The sequence below is a fragment of the Hippopotamus amphibius genome, chromosome 4 (assembly GCF_030028045.1).
Source record: "Hippopotamus amphibius kiboko isolate mHipAmp2 chromosome 4, mHipAmp2.hap2, whole genome shotgun sequence".
Lineage (NCBI taxonomy): Eukaryota > Metazoa > Chordata > Mammalia > Artiodactyla > Hippopotamidae > Hippopotamus > Hippopotamus amphibius.
In genome coordinates, this window is record NC_080189.1 from 59,433,170 (window position 1) to 59,460,168 (window position 26,999).

Consider the following 26,999-nt stretch of genomic DNA (forward strand, 5'->3'; position numbering starts at 1 on the left):
TGATTTTAGCACTTTTATTTAAAGGATTTTTATTGGTAAATGAGGTTTTCAAATATCTCAAGACTGATCTGACATTGTACTCTCGAAAGGCCTTATGTATCGTATCTGTTCCCAGATAAACACACTTTCATCTCTTGTGATGTCCAAATTTAGGGTTGGCAATTCATTGTTCAGATGAGATTACTGTGGCCCGTTCAACGTGGCAAGCGGTTGAAATGAAGACCTCCGAGTTGTCAGGGCCTGGGTGCAAATCGGCCTGTTAGAGCTCACAATAAAGGGCTTTGTGGTACACAGTTCCAACCAGCAGTTTCCCTTTGTACACACAGGCAACCGTACTTCCTTGTAACACTGTACCATTTTCTGCATAAACCACTGTAACTTTGGGTTCTTCTGCTAAAATGTTCTGGATTCGGAGCACCTGTACAAAAATAACATTAGATTAATATTTTTTAAAGTCACTCAAGGCATAACTTTAAATATGGGGTCGTTTATCCATAAGAAGCAGCCTTTAGGTAAACCATATTTTGTTCCAAAATTACTCTCTATATGAGATACCTGTTTCCTCATTGACAAAAAGATTTTGATCAGGTGATCTTTAACAGAGCTAGAGACTCAGAGACCTGTGGAGGCCCGGAAGAGCTATAAGTCAGTAGCACAGCCTGGGTATGAGACATAAAGGAGCAGTGGGGACTATGGTAAATTGGGGGAGGGAGGGGTAGTAGTGCTCAAATTATTGCCATGCAGGAATTCAGGCCAGTGTTTGTGTATTTTCAGGTAAGCTAGGAATTTGGATGTTTACACTTAATTCTTGGTTTTTAAATGTGGCAATAAAAAGCAAAAACAAAAAAGAGTATTACCCAAAAAAGAACATACCTCTCCACCACACTCATCGTTCCTCTGAATTTAAGGTCCCAACTCGAAATGGTTAAGATTTTATGAGTTCAGTTTCCTTCATTTAGTTCAGCAGAAATATGATTGTATCATTAGCAGCAGTATAGTAGTATTTAAGATGACTATACATGATAGCCAATATTTGACCATTTTGGCCAATAAAATGGTAATTTCATATGATTCACATACTCTAAGGAGCATCCTGTAAGGCAGGAGCCCAGGGTCGTGTTTTGGCCGTACCCTCCACTTACTGTTTGTTTCTCATCTGTAGAATGAGATGGGTGGGACTTAACTCTAAATTCCCTTTCAAGTTCGTGCTCTTCTAAAGGCTTTAGGATAAAATACAATGACTTGAAGAACAGATACCGACAAACGAAAACAGCAAATACGGCAGAATAGGAAGGCTAGTGCTTCCTATTAAAGGGTCAATGCAAGCATTTAAAAGGCCCTCTCCATGTATATATACAATGGAATATTACTCAGCTATAAAAAGGGATGAGATGGAGCTGTATGTCATGAGGTGGATAGACCTACAGTCTGTCATACAGAGTGAAGTAAGTCAGAAAGAGAAAGACAAATATTGTATGCTAACTCACATATACGGAATCTAAAAATGGTACTGATGAACTCAGTGACAAGAACAAGGACGCAGATACAGAGAATGGACTGGAGAACTCGAGGTTTGGGAGGGGGCGGGGGGTGAAGGGGAAGCTGAGACAAAGTGAGAGAGTAGCACAGACATATATATACTACCAACTGTAAAATAGTCAGTGGGAAGTTGTTGTATAACAAAGGGAGTTCAACTCGAGGATGGAAGATGCCTTAGAGGACTGGGGCGGGGAGGGTCGGGGGGACTCGAGGTGGGGGGAGTCAAGGAAGGGAGGGAATACGGGGATGTGTGTATAAAAACAGATGATTGAACTTGGTGTACCCCCCAAAAAATAATAATTAAAAAAAAAAAGGCCCTCTCCAAAACAGCTGGCGCCAAAGACAATGTTTTAGGAAACTGCTATAGCATTCACGTGTAGTAGTTACTGGGAAACAGTTGATGGTGCACCTTGGCTTTAGGAAACCACTTTCTAATAAGACTAAATCACTCTTCTGTGAGGCAGCACATTAGATAATAGATTGTTATTACTTTTTGCTATTCCTTACCAGATTCATCATTAGAAAGGGAGTACTGTTTTTCCAGAACAGCAAACTAAGCCCATGTTATCGCAAATGGCCCAAGTTCACCAAATAAGCTAACAAGCAAGAACAAATGAGAATCTAACATTCTGCGCAGTTCTGAACAGTGAACACACCACAGCATACATTTCTTCAATTCTATTCGGCGTACTACGCAGCAGTCCTAATAGCTAAGAACTAGAAAAAGGCACAAAGGATTGCCATTCACCATGGTCACAACTGTCTTGTACTGTAAACCCAGAGATAAAGGGTATGCAGGGCCAACGTGTAACTGGAAATACAGATTTGGTTTTCGTTTCTTATCCAAGAGACACAAGCCTTAAAAAAAAATCTTTTCTTTTTCCAGGGGTGGAGGGTGGGATGAGACTGACTCTTAAAACTAAGTTTTAAAAAGAATACATAGAAGTAACCTATGTCAAAAACTATACTGTGTATTTGATGTAAATAACAAGTATAATTAGTACATACCGAAAACTCCAAATAGAAAACCCCAGGTAAGTTACAGTAAACATTCAAATACCCATGACAAACTGAGTTTCAAATTCTTGTTTGCACTGCCAAAACAATCCACCGAAAAAAGACCACAGACACAAATAGGGTTTGGGGTACTAAAACTAAGATGGAAGAGAAGGTCTTTTAAGCCCAGATCATTCCAGTAAGTGATTTATGTTCCCATTCTGCCAGGACGGTTTGGTGGAGAGGATGGCCATCTCTGCTTTGGGACTGGTCCATAACAAGAATTTGTGCACGTACTGACACACAGGAAAAGGGGGTTGAACAGGGAGGCAGGTAACACAAATGATCAGACCACAATCGTGTGGTACACTGTATTTTTTAAACTATGTTGAATTGCCAAGCTGGAGAAACTCACTATTGGAGTAAAGATACGGACCCCCGTCTCGTGCTGGCTACCCTAACCCAGTCCTCTGCTCAGACGCTACAGAGCCTACTCGGGGCTTCCCCGCCCTCCACCTCCCAGCGAAGGTGAGGAGGAGCAGCAGCAGAGGGGGAAGGGCGACTGAGAGGGAGGCGGGGTGTTTACCGAAGGCCCGCCCCCCCAGCCCCCTGTGGGGCCCTGCGGATTGCTACCTCCCTGCACCAGAGGTCAGGTTCCCCTCCCAGCACCCTCGCCACACACCGCTCTCTCCTTGTCCTGGCTTCTGGTAACCACTCCTGTTTCCCTTGTTAGCCCTGGGGTGCTTGCTACGTTATCCCCTGTTCATTTCTCTACCTGTGCCCGCATCTCCGTACATAGTGCCCCCATTAAATCCGCTGGAATTACCCAGTTTACATGTACCATCTGTCTCCCGCCTAGACGCTGACTCAAATGCCTCCCAAACTCAAATTCCTTTTTATATGGGATCATTTGGGTCATCTATCCATGTCCCCCTTTTATTTGTACATGTAATTGGGATTTATGTTTTCAACTGAAAAACAGCTGGGAAGAAGTTCGCTGATATGATTCTTGTTTCAAACTAACCTCTGATGCAGGAAGAGTCTCTGGGTCTTTGGAGAATATTTTCATGCCATTGGGGTGGCATCCAACCCAAAGGTCCCCTGTTACAGGATCCACGGATATGTTATCCACGAGTGTGTTAAAGTCCAGAGGCTTCCAGATTAAAACCAAGAAGAGAAAGGATAGAAAGTGAAAAAAAATTCTGAGAGATGATAGAACAATACATCAGGGAAACCCGTCACCCTGTCCTCGCCACCACACTCCTGGCTCTGGGCACATGACAGGTCTGCCCCATTTCACGAGCGCTCGGGGAATTCCTCGAGCTTTTCACCTACGCTACTATTGTGCCAGTTTCCAGGACACATGAGGGAAGGGGAAGATCAGAAAACCAAGAAAGACTGTTAAAAGTTAGATGAAAGCATGTGGGCTAACAGCTGTGCATGAACTTAAAACTGAAAGAAAAAAAAAAGTCTTAAGTGCAGCATGAAACAGTTCCTTCTAAAACGGCATGCGCAAATGATATTTTTATAAGCATTCAGAAAACAACCAGGAAATGTAGATTTGTTTCTGATGAGAACATCAATGAAATGTAGGCTCTTCTTTAGTGGCTAATCATAGGCTGGGCAGCCAGAGGAGAGATGATCACCTGGGGTCTAATATGTGCCTTGGAGTTGAGGAAAAGTTTCTTCTTCAGCTTCCTGAGGTTATTCAGCTCCCTGTTCTTCTGCTGGTTATTTTCTAAATAGAAGTTGCAAGCATGTGACGACTGCACAGATTGCTGTCGCGGCTTTGTGCCAGGCTCATAAATAATACCAACGATTCTTAATTCCATCATTCATCATCTTGGCTGCCTTCTACCGGGGAGCAATCGCATCTATTTGTTTACCTCTAACTCTCAGTTGGAGAAACAATATCTACCGTGTACCTCAAACAGAGGCCAGCATACCTCAGCGCCCAGAGACCCTGGAATAATTGGCGGTGACTCATTGCAAAGGCCACAGCGTGAGCGGACAGCTGCAGTGAGCCAACGCTGCCTTGTGCTTCCTACTCAAAATGAGAGCTCTCCCCACATGGCCATGAAGGGACGAGAGGGCTCCAGCAGCAAGGCAGAGCTTCCTTTTCACCTTCACGCAGCATCGTGACTCCTTCCTGCCCTGGAAACCGCAAGTTTGGCCAAAGGAGGTGGCTGAGCAAACATCCTCTGGCCAAAATCAGCTCCAAGTCTTCTCCGTCCCCAAACCCCACCTATCCCAGTGTCAGACATTCTAGGCTGACATGTTAAATTCTTTATGTGAGGAAAACGTTTGTCTCAGGGTTCTGCTGTTATCTTCGGAAGGGGTCATGGCCAACTGGTGAATTCCACGGCAGATGAAAGCCTGCAGAGATGAGGGAGGACAGTGAGAGTAGGAGAAGGACACAGAAGCCTGGGGTCCCATTCATTCAGCACATAATTAACGAGCTCCTTTTGCCTCGCACACCCGCTGAGCAAGGGGCAGGCCTGGGTCCTGCCGAGGAAGAGTTGAGCCCAGCAAGGAGCCCATCTTGGGCTCAGCAATGTCAGCAATGAACTCTTCCCTTGCAAATCCGTAATTCCTAGCAATACTAACTCACCGCGATGCACACTCAGACCACGTTTCACACTTCCACGTAGTCCAGTGGAAACATTTACACGCCTTGGTCAAGGAAACTTAATAGATTTTTCTCTTTGGGAAAAACTGTAACCTCTGTTAACAAATATCCCAAGTTTTAGAGTTGAAACTCACTGAAATGAGACTATTCATTGGCTGTGTCTTGGATTTTTCTTTTTTTTGAGGAGGAGATCGTTTTTATTGCAGTATAACATGACTACATGAAACGCGTGTAACATGAAATTTGTCATTTTAACCATTTTTCAGTGTACAATTCAGTGGCATCAAGTATATGCAAAATGTTATGACTCCATCACCATGATTCATTTCCAGAACCTTTCACCAACCCAAACAGAAACTGTACCCAATAGCTCCCCATTCCTGCCTTCCCCGTCCCCCAGTAACCTCTATTCTGCTTTCTCGTTAGGAATTTGCTTCTTCTAGGTACCTCATGTACGTGTAATCATACAATATTTGTCCCTTTGTGTCGAGCTGATGTCACTTCGCATAATGTCTTCAAGCTCATCAGCGTTACTGCATGAACTACTACTCCATTCCTTTTAAAGGCTAAATAGTATTTCATTCTATGTGTATACCACACTTTCTCAGGACATAAACCTGTCCACATCTCATCACAAACTCTAAGAACAACCCCAGCCAGTTTGTCAAATTTCTTGGGACTCCAGGTATCAATTAACTGGTCTTAATTAATATGATCCTTCAAAAGAAAGAATAACATTACCGTCAAGGAGCAGGGAGCCTCAACTGAACTGTTAGGTCAGGAGACAGGCATGATTTGCGGCCAGAAGTGGGAGCCAAACCCGAAATAAGCTGTGCCCTCAGTCTTGCCTCTGCAGTAGCAGCGCCTTCATCACTCTCTGCCCAATGTATATTGGATGGGGTTTTATTCTTAAAAAATCCTTTAACTTCCAATTTGCAGAAGTGCCTATTGTTATAACCACAATTGGTTTTTATTCCCTCAGCCAGTATGAGTGTGTGCGATTCCATTTTACTTCAGCTAACACCAAACAAGCCCTGCCAATGATTTTTAATGTCAAACATGATGTTACATTTGATGTTGCTTCAAGGTAATTTTCTCGGAGTGAAGCCCCTCAGGGCAGTCCCTGACATGCGCTGATGGGCGCAGTCACATGGGGCCTGGCGACAGTGCTTCAGGCCGTGGGCGGTCCTGGCAGGGGAGCAATGTCTTCATGTTTTTCAAAAGCATTACTTTCATAACGCCCCACTTTGCTCTTACTTTTTCTTTCCTCTCCTTGGTGGTTTTACTCCTCTTGACCCAAAACTTCAGATTGGATCAGAATTGGTTTGGGTAAAGATGAACCCCCAAAGAATGCCCGGCCCCAGCATGTTAATTTAACAATTAATTTGTTCAGTGCCTGCTAGGTGTGGAAACTCTTCCAGGAACACATAGAGAAAATATCTGTCCTGTGGAGCTTACATTCTAGTGGGAGAGGCAGATGGACAATGGAGAGGATAAGCAAAAGACAAAATGTGTCAGCAAAGGATGCTGAAGGGAAAATAAAGGAGATAGAAAGCGTGTGTGTGTGTGTGTGTGTGTGTGTGTGTTTAGGGAGGAACAGAGTTGCAAGTTTAGATTAGGTGGCCACCAAAGGCTTCGCTTAAGTGACATTTTAATGAAGTCTGGAAAGATATGAAGGAGAGAGCCATAGCGATCTGGGGGAAGAACAACTGAGCAGAGAGAAAAGTGCCCCGTGTTGAGCTCCAGAAATACTCAGGCAGGAGAGGCTCAGCCCCAGGGGTGAGGGTTGGAGACAAAGGCAGCAGAGTGACAGGCTGCCGGGCCCCTGGCAGCCACTGTGAGCACTCCGGCTTTAGAAATACTGTGCTGTCTATACAAGTTGAGGCTATTGTCTGTTCCATCGACATGGAGGGGAAAAAAAAGAGGGGGGTGGAGGGAGGGAAGGAGGAAGGAAGGGAGGAAGGGAGGGAGGGAGGAAGGAAGGAAGGAAGGAGAGAAAGAAGGAAAGACTGAAGAACACAACGCCAAGCTTAAAATTCACTAGAGCAGAAAGAATGGAAGTTTCGCAGGTGAAGTGTGTGGTTTGCTGCTGCCCATCTGCAGCTGAGCAAAAGTGAACAACAAACCCATGTGATGCTGATGACAATAAAGGAGTGAAAAAATGGTTCTCACCCACTCCAATTAGACAATCCTTTTTTCCTCACTTTTAACTTCACAAATCAATTAGAATCTAATTATCACTCTGCAAACTTATAGTGTTAATACATCTTACCTTCAATGGAGTTAAAGTCCAATTAGCGTGTTTTTCATACACATGAATCTTATGAGCCAGAAGTTCAGCTATATAGACATACCTTCAAAGAAGAAAGAGCTACATCAAAGCACGATTCAGAAGTTTACCACGAAGTTGTAGTAACTCTTCCTAGGGAAGAACTTTGCTTAGAGACTGGAAAATGGAACCTGTCTCAAAGCACACCAAATTCTGAAGGAATGTCAACTCTCAATGAGTTGACAGCACACAGAGGGGTTTTAATCTTTGAAAAGTTATTTCTAAAGGTGGGAAGCTAGTTGGCTCTGACTAGTAGGGAAGGAACTTAGCTCTAACACCAGCTCTTAACATCTGGGAGCAAAAGTGTGACAATGCTTTTCTTGGTTTGTCAACAAAATGGCAAGCCCCAGGTTCTACATTTTAGTCCCTTGTTTTAGTCCAGAGAAATCACAAGAGAAGACAAGTGCTTGGCTGGATCTGAGAGGAGACTTACTCCCCTCTACCCTGAGTGCAATGTCCCATTCATCATAAGGATCCGTAGCCAGTCTAAGCACAGTGCATCCCAGAACAAAGAGAGAAATGACTGCATGATTATCTGCTATTTTTGAAGACCAGAAGATGATGTGAATAATTGAAAACTGTCTGTGTTGCTTTCTCTAAATATGTTACTAACCCTCTAAGTATGTTACACATCCTTGATGATACAAGAAGAGGAGGATTTTATATATACACCAATGCTACCCAAAGTGTGGTCCCCAGACCAGTGTGCCTCTGTAAATTGTTACACAGTCACCACCAGAAAATAATGTAAGTCCACTACATCACTAAGCACACTACTTAGAGAAGCTGACTTTTTTTCCCCATAGTAACACTTTCTTGATGAAGGAAGCAATGCCTTGATTTACATTTTGGTACAAACTCTTTGTAATGTCACAAACCAGCACTACTGATATATATATATATATATATACCTACAAATTGTTAATCTCATTAAACACTCAAAAACCTTCCCCCAAAACAAAGCTTTTTAGTAATACTAAATGTTTACTGTCATACCCCCTCTTGAAAGGCACGTTTTCCCCCAAAAAAGATATTTAAAAGAGTATGCCTTCACAAAACAGAAAATTTTTAATTTGATATATTTTACCCCCTGAAAACTTACGATATTTTATATTTTCCCCAATTTCCTCTTACTGGGATAACATATTAAAATGCATCCCATTATCTGGAAAATGAATATGCTCTAAAGATGTCTACGGAGAACCTGGGGGTATGCATGGCATTTTAAAGAGTTCACGTACTTGCCGTCAGGTGAGATGTTGATTCCATTAGCAAAATCAAACCCTCTGGCCACCACTCGAACTTCATTTGGACTGTAGTAAACAGCCTGTGACCACGCCAGACCCAAATATACCTCCCAGGATCTCAGGTAGGTGTTAACAAAATAGTGATCGTTGGTGGCATAGAAGTGTTCAGGTCCCACAGCGACAATGTCATTCAAACTGCAATTCAAACACATGCATACGACACATGCAGGAGAAGCCATGGTACGTTACAGGATTACGCACTGGTGTTCATTAATGTCTACTCATAAAGTCAAAAAATGGGATGGAGACTTCACAATAGTGGTTACAGCTAAGAATTAAGTGAAATCAGTTCCACCTATATAATCCTCAAAGACAATAATTACCCTAAGAAACCCGAAAAGGTTATTATAGCAATGGAACATAAAAATCCTATTAACTGTATCTTTAAAAAAGTTCTGTGGGGTGGGTGTGGGGGTGTGTGTGTGTGTGTGAAGATAGACTAAACTCCATAGACATTAAATTAGGCCAGGAAACATTATCAGGGCCACATTTCTTTCTGCTCATATAGAACAGTCCAAAGCAGCATCAGGCAGTGGAAAAAACCCTGGCAATCTTGAGGCTTGCATTTTAGTTAAAGCTCTGCTACTATTAGCTGTGTGATCTAGAGAAAATTAATCATTTCACATGCCAGGACCTCAGTTTCCTTATCTACAAAAAAAAGGAGGAGATGGACTGGTCTGTCTTTCCACCTTACAGGGTCACTTGTAGCCGTAAAGCTTCATGATTCTAAACAGAGTGAAATGTCCATGAGCAAGAACGCTCAGAAATAGGATGCTGTGGCTTTTTTGTTGCTGTTGTTCTGATTTTGATTCTCTCTGTGTTACTGGAAATCTAAGATATATGAGTCTATTTTTCTGCTTTAATAGGTACAACAGCGAACACATAAGTGAGTCGTTCTGTGCTGATTGAGGTGACAGAAGTTCCCGGGGGCCATTATCTGGGAGAGAATTATCTCCGCTCCATTGCGGAGGGCGTCACAGCCAGCACATCAGCTCTGACGCAGCTCTGGGCTCCTGGGCGACGTTGATAAGCATACGGAGCCTCAGTTTTCTCATCTGTAAAGAGAGGTTAAATGATTTTCCCAAAGTCATGCAGCTCATTAGTATAAGACTAAGGGTCAGGATCTTCATTTGCGGCGTTGCAGTGGGAATTACAATGAGACAATGCCTGCTGTCTGCTTTGCGGGGAGCCTGCCACTCACAAAGCCTCCATCAATGGTAGCCACTGGAACTACCTGAGAAAAAGGGTCTAGGAATTTAGGATTAGTCTGTACAGGCTTCAGGCATAAGCCTGCAAGCTGGGGTTTTTCCCTCTCTTTCTTAAAGGTAAATTTCTGAAATTAGTATGTTTTATAATCCTTTGCGGTTTTGCATAAAAAGGAGCAGAGCAGAAAGGTTTAGAGTAATAGCTTTGAAATCTGATGAGCTCCATTCGCTATCATCCGTGGGGCCATAGCACGTCACTAAACTCTGAGTCTCTCTGTACCTTGAAAGGTTGGGGTAAGAATACAAAGAAATAATGAATCGAAGACCTTGGCACCATGCCTGGTACATGGAGAATGACCAGTGATGACCACTGCATTATTATTATTATGAATAGCATGCTCAGATTATAATAGATTAGTCATGGCAATATTGATGCTATAGACAATCACATACGCAACCATCAGATACAAAGCAGAAAATATACATGGCTAATCTTTGGGTTGAGAGAGCAGAATTTTAGTTAATTGTGGCACTAACTATAGTTTGATTCTATATTGCCAAAGACCAAGCTATGTGCAATTGCCCAGAAAAAAAAAATGCTCTAACCCTGGGAAACTGGACAAAATGGAGATTTCCAAGATTAAATGGTAAAACAAATAAAATGAGTTTTCCCTATTTCATAGGGACTCGGAGCACAAGCTATGGGCTCAAGCTACAAGCGTTAAAATTCCACTTGGACCATTTACTGATAGGGTCCCTGAGGCAAGTTAAATACTCCAGGACTCATTTTTCTTTTCAACCCAGAATGGTATAGTAACAAAACCTAATGAAGCAAATATTTGCAAAAAGTTAATAAAATAACCTGTTAGACAGTTATCGCACCACCTGACTTACAGTTGAAGCTCGTTAAGTTGTGACCATGACTAGCACCGTTAGCCCAGCTTCTCTAGTCGGCATGCTTTCCCCTAATTTAGATTATGGCATTTGGCACATTCTCCACGTGCTGCCCTCATTCTCTTTCCAAAATACATTTGTTGAATGAATGCATGAATCAACTTTCCCACCAAAAGCTGTTCTCTGAACTTTCATGCAGAAGACCTGGGCTGTAGTTTGTAATGGCCACTAATTGGTTGATTGCCCTCATCCAGTAACTTGATTTCTCTCCCATCTCGGTTTCCTCATCTTCAGATCCACCAGGTAAGAAAGGAGAGGAAGGAGCACTGGTAACACTGAGCACACATCACTGACCAGGTGTTTTGCTAGGCACCTGCAGGTACATACCACATAGTTTGAAAGAAATCTAGGTATACAAATGCTGAGATAATTTAATTCTGTGGGTAAATTATTCAAATAGAGGTTAGGATTCTAGAAAATCATAAAGATTAGAGAATAAAAACTGGGAAGAGAGTGTCAGATTATTTTCCTAAATCTGTCACTTCCTCATAAACAAAACCCTAAGGCAAGCGAGGACATGGACTTTGTGTTGGGATCTTGTGTGTTTTCCTTCTCTGCATGTTATACTGTCAAGGAGCCTGGGATGGAGCTGCATGTTACCACAGAGCTGCTATTTCAAAAATCATGTGCCAACAAACAGCAATAGAGGCAGCACAGGGAGGTCTGAGAGGCACCAGATTTCAGACCTCCCCTTAGGTATGTGTTTCTAATTTTTAGAAACACGTAAGAGTCCATCTTTTAATATAAAAATCAATAACAAGCTCAAAATGTGAAATTTGTCTATGAAACTGGTTTGCGTTTGAAATACTAAGTCTGGTTTTCGAGAAGAGCAGAGTGTTTTCTTGGTAAGAGCTTAAAGGAACGTTCCCTGAGGCCAGGAGCCATAAACCAGCATCCAGCCAACCTGGGAAATGTGTGAGGAAGAGGGTGGGTCTTCTATGAGGGGCTTGACCCCTCACAAGTTTCTGCAGAAGAACATTTGGAGGAGTTTGTGATCATGAGAAAGGAGAGCTGCCATTATCCCCCCTACCCCGTCCCCCACCCCCTGCCAAAAGGAAACACTAAAAGTGGACTAAACATCCGCTGATGTTAAAGGAAAACAGAAATATGACATATCGCAGTACCTAGGCAGAAGTTCGTGTTTGATAGTTTTCAGATGCAAAAGTGACTTTTCTTCTTCTTGAAATTTAAACAACTCAACCGTGGACTTAAAATCTGGATGGCTCACCACCAGCAGGTACACGGTATTATCTGAGAAGAGATTAAAAACAAAAATCGAAACATTAACGGAGCTCTCAGCTGTCAGCCCTGTCTCTAAAAAGCAATTTCAACCCACCTCCAACCAGTACTTAGGGTGTCAGGCAGATGGAATATTTTCATCTCTTTGTAGAGAGAAGTATTTGTGATTGCTCCAAAGAAAAATGGCTAAAGGAAGACCCAGTGACAGTCTCTAAAAACTCCAGACTCCACAGGGGGAAAGAAAAGTCCTCAACTTAAGAATGAGCAGCCCTTGACACTAAAACTCCAAAGAGCTTATTAAGCTTTCTACTGCAAATGGTCTCAGCAAGATGCAGCACTGAGATAAAAGAGATAAAAGATGTGAAGAATATCAATAAGAGAAGGTGTGCTCAGGTGTAATTTACACAGTGTGAGATGATAAATTCCATAAAAAGAGCACCGGAGAGATAATATCAAAGGGAAGCAGCTTTTGGGAGTCAGTAAAACATGAAAGAGTCCAGTCTAAGTGGTCAAAAAGTTGTGATCAGAGTTGGCAAGTGAAGTTAGACCATAGTCATTGCCTTCGGAAGCAGTGAGTCTTTGGAAAGCTTTGACGTGACCAAACTGGTGTTTAAAGGAAAATAGTGTAAAGTTTAGGAGGTTGAACTGAAGAAATCTGAACAGCAAAGCCAGCTATGAGGCTTCGCATCAGTCCATTTGACAAACAAGTGTTCATTTTAATTGGTGTTAAGTGCTACAAAGGGAAAATAAAACCAGATAGAGGGATGGAGAGTAATGAGAGGTCTTCTTCATGGGAGTCAGGGAAGTCCTGATAAGATGATGTTAAAGCAGAGATCTAATGAAATGAGAGACCGAACCGTGTGAATAACTGGGAAAAGAGTGTTCCAGGCTGAGGGAAGAGAATGTGCAAAGGGCCTGAGGCAGGAGCTCCCTTGGCACACTTAATGGTGAGGTTGTAGTTGGAGTAGAAGGAGTGAAAGAAAGACTGAAGCCATAGAAATAGGAGCAAAGGTCAGTCTTACAGGGCTTAGGGTAAGGATCCAGGGCTTTCTTATAGGGGGCTTTCAACCAAGGAGTAACATGACCTAGGGGTACAGCAGTAACCCAGGCATGTGGAGAGAAGGGCTGGACCAGGAAGATGGCACTGACAGGAAAAGACAGGAAAGGATAAGAGAGGTATTTGACAGGAAGTATCAAAAGTCCCTGATGATGGCTGAGGAATGAGGGAGGCGGAAATCAAACATAAGTGAGGGTTAAAACCCGGATGCACGTTGTGCACGGCAGATTCCACTTCTAGGGATTTATCCTAAGGAAGTATTCACAGAAGATATATGTACGAGAATGTTTATTAGGGCATTGTTTTCAATGAGCATAAAGGTGGGAACAGTCTGAATATCCATCAACAGATGAACTGCATCATGGTACTCCCCCACAACAAAATTCTAAACAGCCACTGCAAAGTAGCTCTAAAGGAATCCGTGATGTAGCGTTTAATGCAAAAGCCATTTATACAAGGTCTTGTGCAATATTTATGTGGTTACTTTTCCCATTTTAATTTAAGAGCATGCCCACACCCAACACCCTATTTCTTTGCACCTAAAATATTTAAAAAATTAAATACAGTGTTGGTAAATGGGTGAAGAGGTCACTGAAAGGGAAACATATATGTATATATGTATGTTTTATGTATACATGCATGGAAGAAGGGAAGTCATATGGGGTAAATACGCAAAAGGGAAGATAAGAGGATAAAGCGTTACTTTTCAACATTTTGAGTTTAACGTGGCTATAGGAGAGGAACCCAAATAGAAGTGTCTAGTAAGCTGAAGGGAGAGAACTGAAGAGCTGATTAAAATAATAATAATAATAATCCACTTGGGGTGTGTTCTCCTAGAGAGCCGGCACAGTTAAAATTGTGACATGGCTGAACTTTCTGAAACAGAGAAAATAGAGGAGGCAAAAGATTGGTCCTTTGGGGAATGCCCAGAGAATGTGAAATGAGTGACAAAATAATGAAGAGGGGAGAAAACTGCAGCAGGATCAGAATGAGGACAGAAAAGTGTATTGGAATATCAGGGAGGGGCGACTGACTTGAAGGAGAAAGTGGTCAGCAGTATAAAATGAGGGGGGGGGAGGGGGGAGGGCAGGGCAAGGAGGAAGGAGAGGCAGAGGGGGAAAGCTGGAAGAGAGAGTTTGCTAATCAAGACGTTGTTGATGACTTTCGAGACAGCAATTTTAGCCCCTCCCCCCCCAAAATGGGAAAAGTCTGCAGGGACCAAAGGAGGGATTGTCTGATGAGGAGATGGAGGATAGAGGTGGTTCTCAACCCTGGTCTCCCATTTTTATCTCCTGGAGAACTTGTAACAAGCACTACTGCCCAAGCCTCCCTCAGACCAACTGAATCAGAATATGTGGGGCTGGGGCCTGGGCATCAGGCTTTTTAAAACTCTCCAGGTGCTTGTATGCGCAACTGGAGTTGAGAATTGATGTAAAGACCAAGGAAAATGGCTGGAAAAAGAAGGGAAGAAATGGGATGAAGGCATAAGGGATGAGGCAACATGTTAAAATGTGGAGATGCAGTTTGAAGACACCCAGAGGCACCAGTGGGCAGGGAGGCATCAAAGGTGACAATCTGTCAGTGGATCCGCAGGTTGCAGGTGTATTACATTGGAAAAATCTATTCCTATAAATGCCTGCATCTGTAAAATTCTTTAAAATGTAAAAACCCGTAATAATTAGGGCTGAATACTATTACTACAGTAATTATATGGATAATGTGAATGTTGGTATTTTTAAAAATTAGGTGCTTTGCAAATCTCAAATATTTTAACATTCTCAAGCATTTACATGATTATAATGTTATATTTAATTAATATAGAGGGTAAGTTTAAAACCCAGAACATTATTCATGATTATACTTTAGTTGGATGAAAAGAAATATTCATTCATAAACATTTTTTCAGTTTTTTAAATTTTGGTTTTATTTTTAATAAACATTAAATATTGTTACCTTCATCTGTGAATGTGCTGATCCCATGAGGGTTAAATGAAGATAGATCAAAGTTACTTCCAGTGATCTTCAATTCCACAATTCTAGGATCCTCTTCGTTCATGTCCATCAGAAGTATTTTTCCAGGCTTACCAGATGCAAAGCTCTTTATTCCAGGATATTGTAATCCCTTATAAAATAATGGAGGAGAAAACAAAGGCACATTACAAATACTTCAAATGCTGGTGGAGGTGGTAGATGGCACGTAGGTTCACCCTGTCTAGTTCGGCCACAGGGCCACATGGGAAGCCTCTTAGCTGGCTTGCTCAATAGGCCTGTGGGGCTCCGGAAACCACATGCTCCACTAGGTGCCCCCACACAACAGGCACAGACCCTTCCATCAGCAGCTGCACATCCATGCGTGTTGAATATCACAGCTACCATCCCATGAAGATAAAAACATGACGAGCAGACCAAAGAGGCATTTACTAATAGGCTTCAATAATATAAGCAAGAAACACGGAGAGAACACGGGTTATGGTTTTTAAACCATCCCCTGGCAGATTCCTTGGAAGCATCTCAGAGATGAAGGTTTAGGGGAAGTCTAGTAAGCCCAGGGGAAAACTCCTTTCTTAGCCTGAAGGTAGAGTAACACAGCTGCTATTTATTTTAGATATTGGGGTCCCCTATAAGGTTTTGCTGGAAATATATATTCCTGTTGCTTAAAAAAGTTTGTGAGAAACTTTTGCAGAGGATGACTAGTCTTCCATCTTCAAAGGAGAAAACTGGATTAAATAAATTACAGCAGGTAGCAAAGGGTTTTCAATGGCTAGATAACTTGTATACTGTATCCTATCAAATCTGTTATCCTAGACTACGTTGAGGACTTCCTTTGTTTTGAGCTACATCACCTACCACAATGATCTATATGCGGGAGACATTCAACAACATGGTGGCTTCTCTCTTCAAAGTTTGGAAATTGTGGAATACCGTACCAACAGTTTTAAATTAAAAGGCTTATTCTGAAAAGTGTTAAAAAAAAAAAAGATAAAAATCTAAATGATGTGTGAGGGGATGTATATACACACACATTTACATACACTCAATTTAGCAAATATTTGAATACACCACTTAAGTGCTTCAAGGAATAGCCAGATGAATGGGAAGCCATTCTTGAACTCACTGGATTCACAAACTGAAACAGTGGAAGGTAAGGGAGTATAAGAGTTCAGTGTACACACGGGAATACAAATATGCATGGAACACATGCTATTATAATCATAACATGAGTATGAATGCATATATGGTTTGTTTTTTGAACCATATCACTGCTCATTTTATTTGAAGATGGGCATTTGTATTAAAAGGCTGAAACGAAAGACAAGCTGTCAGTCCTAGGAAATGGTTCAGAGCACGGTAAGTGAAAGGAAACACTTACGGTGCTAATGAAAGCCAGTCCATTATGAAGTATCTCTATGTCTTCAGAGCCAGTTTCTGTCAGAAAAGAGAATAGACAGCACGGATTGTTTCAGACTATTGCAGGAAGCTAAGGGTCCTTTCCTTTATCCCTCCTAACTTGAAAATAGGACTACATGTTTAGCTTTTATTTGATAGGTTCATTTATTTATTCCAATTGACTCATGTGACTATTTAAAAATTAAAAGCAATTCATATATTGTAATAAAGGATATTTAAAATGTACACTTAATATATTTATTTTAAATTGATGGACTAGAACTTTTTCCTTAGAGCCAGAAACCTCTTAAAGTACATAGAAATTCACTAGATGTACAAAAGATATAGTAATTTGAAAATAACTTGCTGTTTTTTAAAGACACAGAGTAAACTCCCAGTATATGTTGATACTTAATAATTCCAAATCAAATAAACTCTTTGAAAACCCTATTGGAAATATAAACAAATTCCACATGCTTTGGCTAAAATGCAGATACATTTCATATGCTGAATATGTATTTACTATTAATTATAAACATCAAAAAATCACCAAATTAGTTATGCTTTAAGTAAATGTAAATTTTTTGAATTTCAATCAATCTTGAGACATATGGGATTTTTGATTTGGTACTAATAATTTTAGTGGAGATGTTTGTTTTTCAAATTATCCAGTGATATTTAATATCAATATCAAGTTTGCTTTCTAGAAAAAAAAATTGTGCTATAAGACATCTGACCAAGCTTATTGATGCTAACTACATTGTTGTGTGGTCTAGTCTTTACAACCTCAGTCAACTGAGATAAATAATTCTAAAAAAACCCCTCAAAACATAACAAAAGCAGACTGGGATTGACATATACACACTACTATATATAAAATAGATCACTAATAAGAAACTGCTGCACAGCACAGGGAGCTCTACTCAATACTCTGTAATGGCCTATATGGGAAAAGAATCTAAAAAAGAGTGGATATATGTATACATATAACTGATTCACTTTGCTGTACACCTGAAACTAGTACAACATTGTAAATCAACTATACTCCAACAAAAATTTTTTTAAAAATAACAAAAGCACGAATGTCAGACAAGTTGTTCTCAAATAACAAAGCTGGTTAGTGGAAGCCAGATGGGGACTTGAGACCTCTGACACTCCCTCCGGTTGCCTACCAGCTATTCCCTGGTCCTTTTATCTTTGCTGAAGGGTCTGCCTCCCACAAAGGAGGCCCCATAATTATTTTCCCAGCTTCCTTTGCAGCTAAGGCACCAGCCTGTTGTCTAGCTCTGACTAATGAGATCTAAGGGGAAACCCGCTGAGAGCTTCTGGGAAAAATTTTCCTCCCAGATATTAAATGAGAGATGAATAAGGAGAAGCCCTGCAGTAACTGCAAAGATGTGTGAGGTCTTTTAAAAAATTTACCCTTTACTCATTGCTTTTTATCCCTCTTCAGTCCCTCCTCTGCCATCTGCTCAGGTTATATTACCATAAAATCAAACACTGTCTGACTACTGTTTTTGCTAAATGGAGCAGACAAAAACAAAGAATCAGAAAACAGTCAAAAACCTTGACATGACAGTAGGTTGGTAAAGTCAAAAGTCAAGTTATTTGATATTCACAACTAACTACTGACTTAATAATACTCTCCTGGTTCATAGTTTTATTTTTGAACAAAATTTAACAGGTGTATTAATCAAATAACTCGAAAGATAATACTTCAGATTCAAGCGAGATACTTCCTCTTCTCAAATACTTACCTATTCCTTTTACAAATTTACAGTTAGGAAGTTCTATGGATTTTACTTCTCGGGAAGCATTCATTCTCTTTCTGGGAGAGAAGAAAGGAACAAAAAACACATAAAACTATCTAGAAATTATAATTAAGTTGCAAAGGTAAGTAGCCAATAAATTTCTCCTTAACTATACTTTGCCTGCGTTTCAACTCCAGGGTTCGAGGTCCCTGAAACCTGAGCAATTCCACCAGACCAGGCCTGAGCAAGACACGTGGAGTCCCTGGGCACAACATTCAGTAGTTATTTAGCAGAGGTGGGTAGATGCACAAAGGAGATATGTAGTGTCCTCTTCAGGGTTCTGTGCCATTTGGCAGAACAGGAACTGTTTCATCAGCCATGTCAGGAGTCCTAAGTGAAAATTTGGGTTAAATGGCAACATGGTTCCAATTTATTCCATTGATGTTTTAGGGCTGCTGACAGATGGGTCTCCTGCCCATCTGCCCAGTGTAGCCCCAAAGCCTGGACTGGGCATCTGCTTTCGGGTGTGTTACTTGAAAAATGCAGGTGTACTTAAAGGATTTATAACTTCAGAAAATCATACTCAAGGCCAGAATATAAGAAGGCATTGCACGTGTGCACACACACATGTAACTTATTAAATCTGAGTGCATAAACATCGTGGGGAACATCTGAGTGAAGGACAAAGGGAAAAAAGAACAGATGTGAGAAGGAAGTACCAGCAGGCTGCCTGCCCAGCACAGAGCTATTGATGTGGCATTTGAAAGAAATGGACCACAACATTAGCACAGCCAAGAGATTTAAACAATAAACATTTTTTGAGAACTGATGATACAATATAGTTATAGTGAGTAGCAACAATTATCCAACAGCCGCTAGATATCTTATTTGACTAAAGATAGACAGGCAGAGAAACTTTTCACTTGCCTTACCGATAATCTAGTCTCATAGAAGGAGGCAGATGGGCTAAAGGTGACTGGATACTTTGAATACAATTCTTAACAAGATGGTACAAAATAATAGGGATTTGGAAGTGACTGATATTTCATCTTTTCATTCAGATAAAAATGTAGTATGTTGCTACTACCACCCCATTGGCGATGAATTCCACCCTCTAAGAGGTTCTGAGGTAAGAGGCTAGCAGTGGGGTGTAGCAATCAGCTTTGTTGAAGCACCACGGTTCACCCTGAGACAGACAGTAGAGAACCACCAGTCTAGGTGCTAGAGATCCAGAGGTGAATGGATAGATGAGGAAGGCCTGGCCTGCAAGGAGAGGGTGGGTCACTGAATGCTGGGTACAATCTTAGAAAGCAGACTTCAAAAGAAAGTTGGGATCTGCCCCCATGATCTGAGACACAAAAAGATATTTCAACAATGGAAATCTGACATTATAATCACAAAAGTTTACAATAAAGGAAAAAAGGGAAAGTTTGGAGCAGTGTCTTACCAACTTTTCAGACTAAGACCTATGTTAGGAAAAGCATTTTACGTGGTAGAAACACACATAATTCACACACACACACACACACTCACATACACTCACACACACAAACCTTAAATGCAGTTCACAAAAGGATACTCACCCTAATACCTTTAATACATTCTTAACTTTTCTACTCTATTTCATTTATTTAAAGATGCTGGTCATACAAATAACAAATATTAGTGTGGATGTGGAGAAAGGGGAACCCTGGTACATTGTTGGTGGAAATGTAAATTGGTGCAGCCACTGTGGAAAACAGTATGAAAATCCCTCAAAAAACTAAAAATAGAACTACTGTATCACCCAGCAATTCTACTCCTGGGTATATATACAAAGAAAATGAAAATACTAATTTGAAAAGATACATGCACCCCAATGTTCATAGCAGCACTATTTACAATAGCCAAGATATGGAAGCACCTAAATGCACCAAGAGATGAATGGATAAAGAAGATGTGGTTCATACTGCATGAAGTAAATCAGACAAAGAAAGACAAATATATATAGCTTATATGTGGAATCTAAAAAAGTGGTACAAATGAACTTATTTGCAAAACAGAAACAGAGTCACAGATGTAGAAAACAAACTTGTGGTTACCAAGGGGGAAGAGGGGATAAATTGGGAGATTGGGATTGACATATACACACTACTGTATATAAAATAGATAACTAATAAAAATCTACTGTATAGCACAGGGAACTCTACTCAATACCCTGTAATGACCTTTATGGGAATAGAATCTAAAAAGAGTGGATATAGGTATATGTATAACTGATTCACTTTGCTGTATAGCAAAAACTAACACAACATTGTAAATCAAGTATACTTCAATAAAAATTAATTTTAGAAAAAAAAAAGAAGATGTGGTATGTGTATGTGTGTGTGTTTGTAATTACTCTGCTTTAATCCTCAAATCTCTCCCTAAGGTATTGTTTTCCTTATTTTACAGATGACTAAGATTAATCGGCTTTTCAAGGCTACAAAATTATGAAGTGGCTGAGCTGGGATTGGAACTGAAGTATGAATGCAAAGATCACCTTCGGTCCTCTGCCCAGCAAAATTTACTGGTATCACTGCTTCCAAAAAGCTGGAGGAAGTGACAGAAGTGCCAGAAGACAATTCAGCTTATGTTACTGTAATCCAGCCCATATTTTTCTATTTTATTTTCAATTATCAGGAAATATCTTGTCAAGGGCTTGATTAAGTCCAAATGTTCCAGGTCTAAAGGATAAAGTTCAATATTTGAGATGTGTCACTGATTCATAAGCTGCTGAACTCTCAGAAATCACATACTGCTTGCTATGAATTATTCTTTGCAAATACATGCCAGCTCCTTATTAAAGAAAGCAAGGATCTTTAGCTATGCATTAAGAAATCCATTCTGGAACTTTCCTTGGGGCCATATGTATCCTCACCCTGTCTACCTTCTGCCACTGCACACTCCTCATTATTCAATATTCTTTATTGGGTCCTACTATCCTTAAAAGGATGGAATGAGGATTTGAAATCAGGTACCATGACACCAAGGACCCTTTTCTCTACATCACTTTCTCTCCTCCTTTCACTTGCTCATGCAAGTTTTCCCTTCTTCCTGCTAATCCACTTGGAAGATTCCTACTCGTGACGGTCTGCAGCTCCTCCTGATCCTCTGTGACAAGCTTAGTAACTCTTTCATTTATCCTCATGAACTTTCACGTATACATATAGGAAGTCTCTTACCATATCGTTTTACAGTAATCAGTTTGTGGTCTCACTGCTCACAGTAAACTCTGAAATCTGTTAGTGAATACTGCATCCTAGTCATCCCTGTGACTTCCCACATGAATACAGCGCTCAAGGAAAAAGAAGGTACTTGGTAGATGTCTGCTGAATTGTTTTGTGGAATTAGTAGGCTAGTGCATCAGATGGAGAAGACAACGTTGGTAGTGATAGAGGAGGGCCAGTGAGTTATTTGTCCTTAGCCTAGGGTCTCAGTGAGGTATTATCACAATATATATTCAAGTATCACTCATTAAGTGTATCACTCAGAGGTGGATTTTTGAGATAGCATATGGCAATAATAAAAGCTAATATTTACAGAGTATCTTTCATGTGCCATGGGTGTGTATTATGCACCCGTAATATTAGGTGGAGAAACAGGCTCAGAATGGTAAAGTTGAGACAGGCTGTGACCTGGGACCTGGGACCCTTTGCTACAATGCTTGCACCTGGACAAATATTTCCTCAAACAACAGAATACAAGCTATAAGGGACTAAAAATAACTGTGTGCATGCCCAGTTGCGACAAATTATGAACAATATGATACAAAAGACCAAAAACCCAACTACCACTTATGAGGTGTCTGGAGCAAAAGCAGGGTACCGGGCATGACCTCTGCACACAGCTTCACCAAGGCAGTGGGCAGACCACCTAAGCCATCCCTCTGGCCCCTCTGCTGGATCCACCCTTACCCTCACCTGATTTAAGGGACCAGATCGCTCTCTCTCAGGGAGCCAGCAAGGGAACCCGTTACTTGTTTTCCCTCCCTATGTTGCAGCACGAGTACCAAAAAAGCCTTGCCTAAATTTCTCTTCTGACCTAGTATCAATTTCTGTTTATTAAAAAGTCCAAGAAGCCGGGTCACTAACAAAGTGATTTGAAAGTTGCAGAATTGAGATGCAACCCAGATCTGCTGGAATCCCCCGACTGCCCTCTTCCCACTAGAGTGTGTTGCCTGGAGTGGGCATGGGGGTAGCTGAAATATTGACGCTAGCTTTGTTGTTTCCTTCTAATGAAGGGTCTCAGGCACTGCAGTCTGCAATTTTAGGAATGAGGAGGTTGCCCCAGAGATGCAGGGCTGCAACATTCCACTCTCCAGGGGGCGCTGTTTATATCTTAGTCCTCTGCATTTCCTGGACATGCGCAGTGCGCACCCTGTAAAACCACAGCAGCTGACTATGAGGTTGGGCAGGGAAGACTACTGATCGGGGGAGCGCTCTTATTTCTTTCTTCTGTGCTGCTGTCACCTCAGAAGCATCCGGGAACCCCTCAAGACACATCTGGTATTCTTCTGCAAGTTGCTTCCAGCCCCAGGACTATATACTTCTTACGAACCTGACCCACTCGCGTACACCGCGTCTCTGAGGGAAAAAAGGTGTCTCCCCTGTGGGGATTCACCTCGACTGTGCCGCAGGTCTCAGGACACAATCTCTTCCCTTCCCTCCTTTGGGCAGATTCATGATTTTCTCTGAGATTCGGAGGTCTTATCTCTAAAATGGGAATAAAGGTCATTTACGGATCCTCCAGGATCTCTGGTTCTCAGATGGGTGACGCAGGATTTGAATGTCCCTTTGAAACTGCACACCTCAGATAGGCTTGGAACCCAGCCGTGCCTCAGATGGTCCTCCACCCAGACGCACCTCCTGTGGGACGGGAACCCAGACGTGTCTCATGGGGGACTCTGGCTTCAGAGGGGACTCGAACCCACAATCTTCTGATTGAAACCACACACCTAGTCTCAGGAGTTAATGAGGCTCAGCTTCCTTAATCTCGGAGCAGAAGGCCTTCAGTGACAGCCAAAGTGATAGGTAAGAAGGAGATTTATTAATAGACTTTGTAAAGAGGTTGCAGGAAAATGGGGCGCAAGCGTATGGTCACATCTCAGGTCTCGGCCGCCAAGTGCGGGCCCTTGGCTCCAGGCAGGAAAGAAGTCAAGAGCGAGCCAGAGGAAAGGGAAAGCAGAGCCACATATTCCGGAGACAGAACTCCGGCGTCTCGGGAGCGGGGCCCTGGGAGAAATAAACTCCACAGACAGAGGGCCGGCCAGCTCAGAAGGCAAGAGGCCCAGCGTTGCAGGGGTGGTTCGATTTTATGGGCTGGGTAATTTCATAGGCTAACAAGTGGGAGGATTATTCCAGCTATTTGGAGAAAGGGGAGAGGATTTCCAGGAATTGGGTCGCCGCCCACTTTTTGAGCTGGGACCTGTCATGGCGCCTATGGGTGTGTTGTTTAGCATATGCTAATGCATTACAATGAACGCATAATGAGGTCTACTGGACGTCTTCTGCCACCTTGGGCCTAATTGGTTCTAACCAGTTTTGGTCGTGTCCTCGACAGCTGTGTCATTCTTTCAAAGGTTGTGCCCGCCCCCTTCACTCCTGTCCCACTTTAGAGACAGGCATACAAATCCCCTGAGGAGCTTGTGAAATAATGCTGATTCTGATTCAATAGTGTGGAGTGGGGCCCGAGGTTCTGCAAGTCCTGGGAGCTCCGGGTGATGCTCATGCATCTGGTCCACAGTCCTTTTGAGTACTGAGGCTTTAGAGCCTTTTGTGCAGTGGGTGCAATTTCCCTTCCTCCCCCTACCTGGGCTGCTCGAAGGCTCTGCACCCATCCTCCATCTTCATAACCACCCATCCTCCCAGCCGCACATTGTTCCTACCCCTGCTGCAGCTGTTCTAGCTTTTTTTTTTTTCATTCAAAAACCAGAGGTCTACCCCACTCCTACTCTCCTTTTCCCTTCTCAGTCATCTGATTACGGCCAGAAGTTCAAGGACTGAGGCTCCCTCCGCACTTACTGGGTTCAGGTGCTGAAAGTAAAATAGTAAGTTCTTAATTCAAACTAGACCAGGTCTTCCCACTGCAGCAACCCCACAGCAAAGCAGCTGCGGCAGGCACCCTATTCACAAAAGGAAACCACAGGCAAGGCCAACAAGAGGACTGACATTACGTTCAACTATGACCATAAAATGCTTGGTCCCTTCAGAGAAATCAGAATCAGGCTTGGGGCCCAGAAACCAATGCCAAGGTCCCTCTGCTGCCCGAGGCCAGATCTCGACTTTTTCCGTTAAAATTTAAGTCTTGGTACAAATCAATGGTGTAGAATAGTCTGTCTTAAACAGTATTCCAGAGAGTTATACAGGATGTTTATAGATGGTACCAAAAAAGGGAGTGAAGGAGGTGGGCAAGTAAGTCTGTGAAATGACAAAGCAAAATCGTTTTCTGTTTGTTTGTTCTGTTACTGAAAGACTTTTCAAAGCTTTCAAGATGCCAGAATGCATTGTCAATCTCTAGGAAAAGGCTATAATAGACAACATTTCCCAAATTTATTTGTCCAAGGAACCTATTTTTTATGGAGCATATCTTGTGACTTGTGTTCCAAGGAATAAACTTGGGGAAATATTAATGTTGGATCAAATAAGCTAAGACTTCATGTTGAGAGAAAAACTTTTCAGGGTGGTAGTGGTAAAGCTATACTTTTACACAAAAGCATATACAAAATGCCTACAGTCTCCATCCTTAGAGTAAACTAAGGAACGTAAACCAGAAAGATAGACCCTCACTCCTTCCTGGCAGATCTGTAATCTTTTATAAGACATCTATGTGTGGGGGCAATTTGAAGAATGTGGGCAGAACAAACCCTGGGGTAGATGTAAATGGAGAATCAAAAGGAGAAAGCCTAGAAGGGGTGTCGGATATTTACATCTCATTTATTTTCATAATGGTAATACCAGGGTAATACCGCACAAATATATATAAAATATATTTATATACATATAAATATAATATATAACATATATATTCTCCTTTGGCAACAAATAGTACCATGATTAATGAAAATCCACAAGCCATAATTTTTACATGATTAAAACCCCCAAATTGCTGTTTCTTAACTTTTTTCTAATAGTTCGTGATTCCAAAAATAATCAACAATTAAAGAAAAGAAAACCCCAATAGTTACAAAAACCTATTCTGAATGTGTTTGTAATCAGTCCATAGGGTCATACGATTTTTTTCTAAAAATCCAAAATGTTTAATTTGATTTTTAGTAATGTTTTACTTCAAAGTAAATAATGAGGTATTATTGATTAAGCCTTAGGGATTAGCATGATCTTTAGACTTTAAACCCCTGTAAAAAAAAGTTACTACAAAACAACTGACACATTCTTAAAACCTTTTTCCCTTGTACAGTACTTAAAGGTTTATAAAATACTTTAAGGGAAGCAGGGCACCAACGTTTATTGAATACTTACTATCTCCCAGGCACATTGTTAAGTGCTTCCTACATGAGGCTTACTAAAGCAGCTAATGTTAGCAATGTAAAGTGATTTGCCCAAGATCCCACAATGCAAGGGACACAGCAAGAGCCCAGGACATCAAATGCCAGTGCCAAAGTCTCTCCCCTGACCCCCCCCCCCACATCCCCCACGGGAGCGGGTGGGCCATCACGGCGCCCATTCCTTTCCACCTGCTCCGCTCCGCACGCGAGTTTTCTGTCTCTCCGTGCGGCCTCAAATGGAGAATTTCCAAGCTGGGAAGGTTTTGTGCCGTGGCCAGGCAGTCAAGGCAGGATCTCCTTCCCTAATTTACACAGTATCAAGTCCCCCTTTTATCTATTTTGAACCAAAGTTGAGAAGTGAATCTGTAGCCAAAATACACCCATATTCATGAAAAATTAATGTGGGTGTGTGCCAACAGCTTGGCCACTCACACCAATGGCAACTGTCTCTTTAACCTCTCTCCCAGGCCATGATCAAGGATATGTTTTCAGGAGGCTGGAGAAAGCTGGATATTTATGAAATCGCTGTGGGATGTACGTTCAGCGCTCGCCTGCAGATTTTCTGAGATTGGGAGTGGGGGGAGCCTCCAGGGCCTGGCGAGGGGCGTGGGACAGACACGACGCGGGTGGGCTGCAGCCCTCACCACCACCCAACTTACAGATAAGAAGACCGGTGATCCCTGAAGAATGCCAGCCCCAGTCCCAGGATGGTGAGCACCATCAGCTTCGCCATGGCCTGGGGCAGACGATGGAAGGTTGGTGGATGCACCTGCACCGACGGGAGAAGGGCGGGGAAACCCTGCCTGCCGGCAGCCTCAGGTCGCCGGGGGATTGGCCCCACCCCTCCCCGCAGGCACAGCTCGCGCGGCCAGCCCCGCATGCGGACGACTGGGGCTCGGGGTCAGCGCCTGCGGCCAGGAGCTCCTGGCTTTAAAAAGAGGAGACGGAGAACTAGCTGCCTAGACCCGATTAAAAAAGACAAGACCCAGCAGGTTGGAGGAAATGGAGAGCTGTGGGAAAGGAGGGCCAGGCTTTGAGAGCTCACTTTGTGTCAACAAGGTCTAACCCTTGTGGCTCAGAGGGG

At 42.1% G+C, this 26,999-nt stretch overlaps 1 protein-coding gene across 3 annotated transcripts; it reads right to left on the minus strand.

Annotated features, from left to right (window-relative positions):
• On the minus strand, positions 1-26,725 carry PON1 (paraoxonase 1). 3 transcript variants are annotated; one of them, XM_057731671.1, is made up of 9 exons: positions 26,575-26,725; positions 18,400-18,470; positions 16,626-16,681; positions 15,209-15,377; positions 12,084-12,210; positions 8,735-8,935; positions 7,437-7,518; positions 3,560-3,688; positions 1-418 (listed from the first exon to the last, which is right to left on the minus strand). In XM_057731671.1, the coding sequence occupies exons 1-9, from the start codon at positions 26,646-26,648 to the stop codon at positions 260-262; spliced, it is 1,068 nt and encodes a 355-aa protein (XP_057587654.1). In that variant the 5' UTR covers positions 26,649-26,725; the 3' UTR covers positions 1-259. The 3 variants fall into 3 exon arrangements, 2 of the variants coding, with proteins under 2 accessions (XP_057587654.1, XP_057587655.1); XR_009053189.1 differs by lacking the exon at positions 1-418 and adding an exon at positions 4,182-4,911 and having other exon boundaries at positions 3,642-3,688; positions 26,575-26,688; XM_057731672.1 differs by lacking the exon at positions 3,560-3,688 and having other exon boundaries at positions 26,575-26,688.
• Between the last annotated feature and the right edge of the window lie 274 nt (positions 26,726-26,999).

Bases quoted from the DNA above. Each gene is read 5' to 3' on its own strand.
- PON1 (XM_057731671.1), bottom strand. From the start codon at position 26,648: ATGGCGAAGCTGATGGTGCTCACCATCCTGGGACTGGGGCTGGCATTC. The intron at 3,689-7,436 runs GTAAGATGTATT...TTAATCTGGAAG, and splicing joins GGACTTTAACTCCATTGAAG to CCTCTGGACTTTAACACACT. The intron at 419-3,559 runs GTTAGTTTGAAA...ATTTTTGTACAG, and splicing joins AGACTCTTCCTGCATCAGAG to GTGCTCCGAATCCAGAACAT.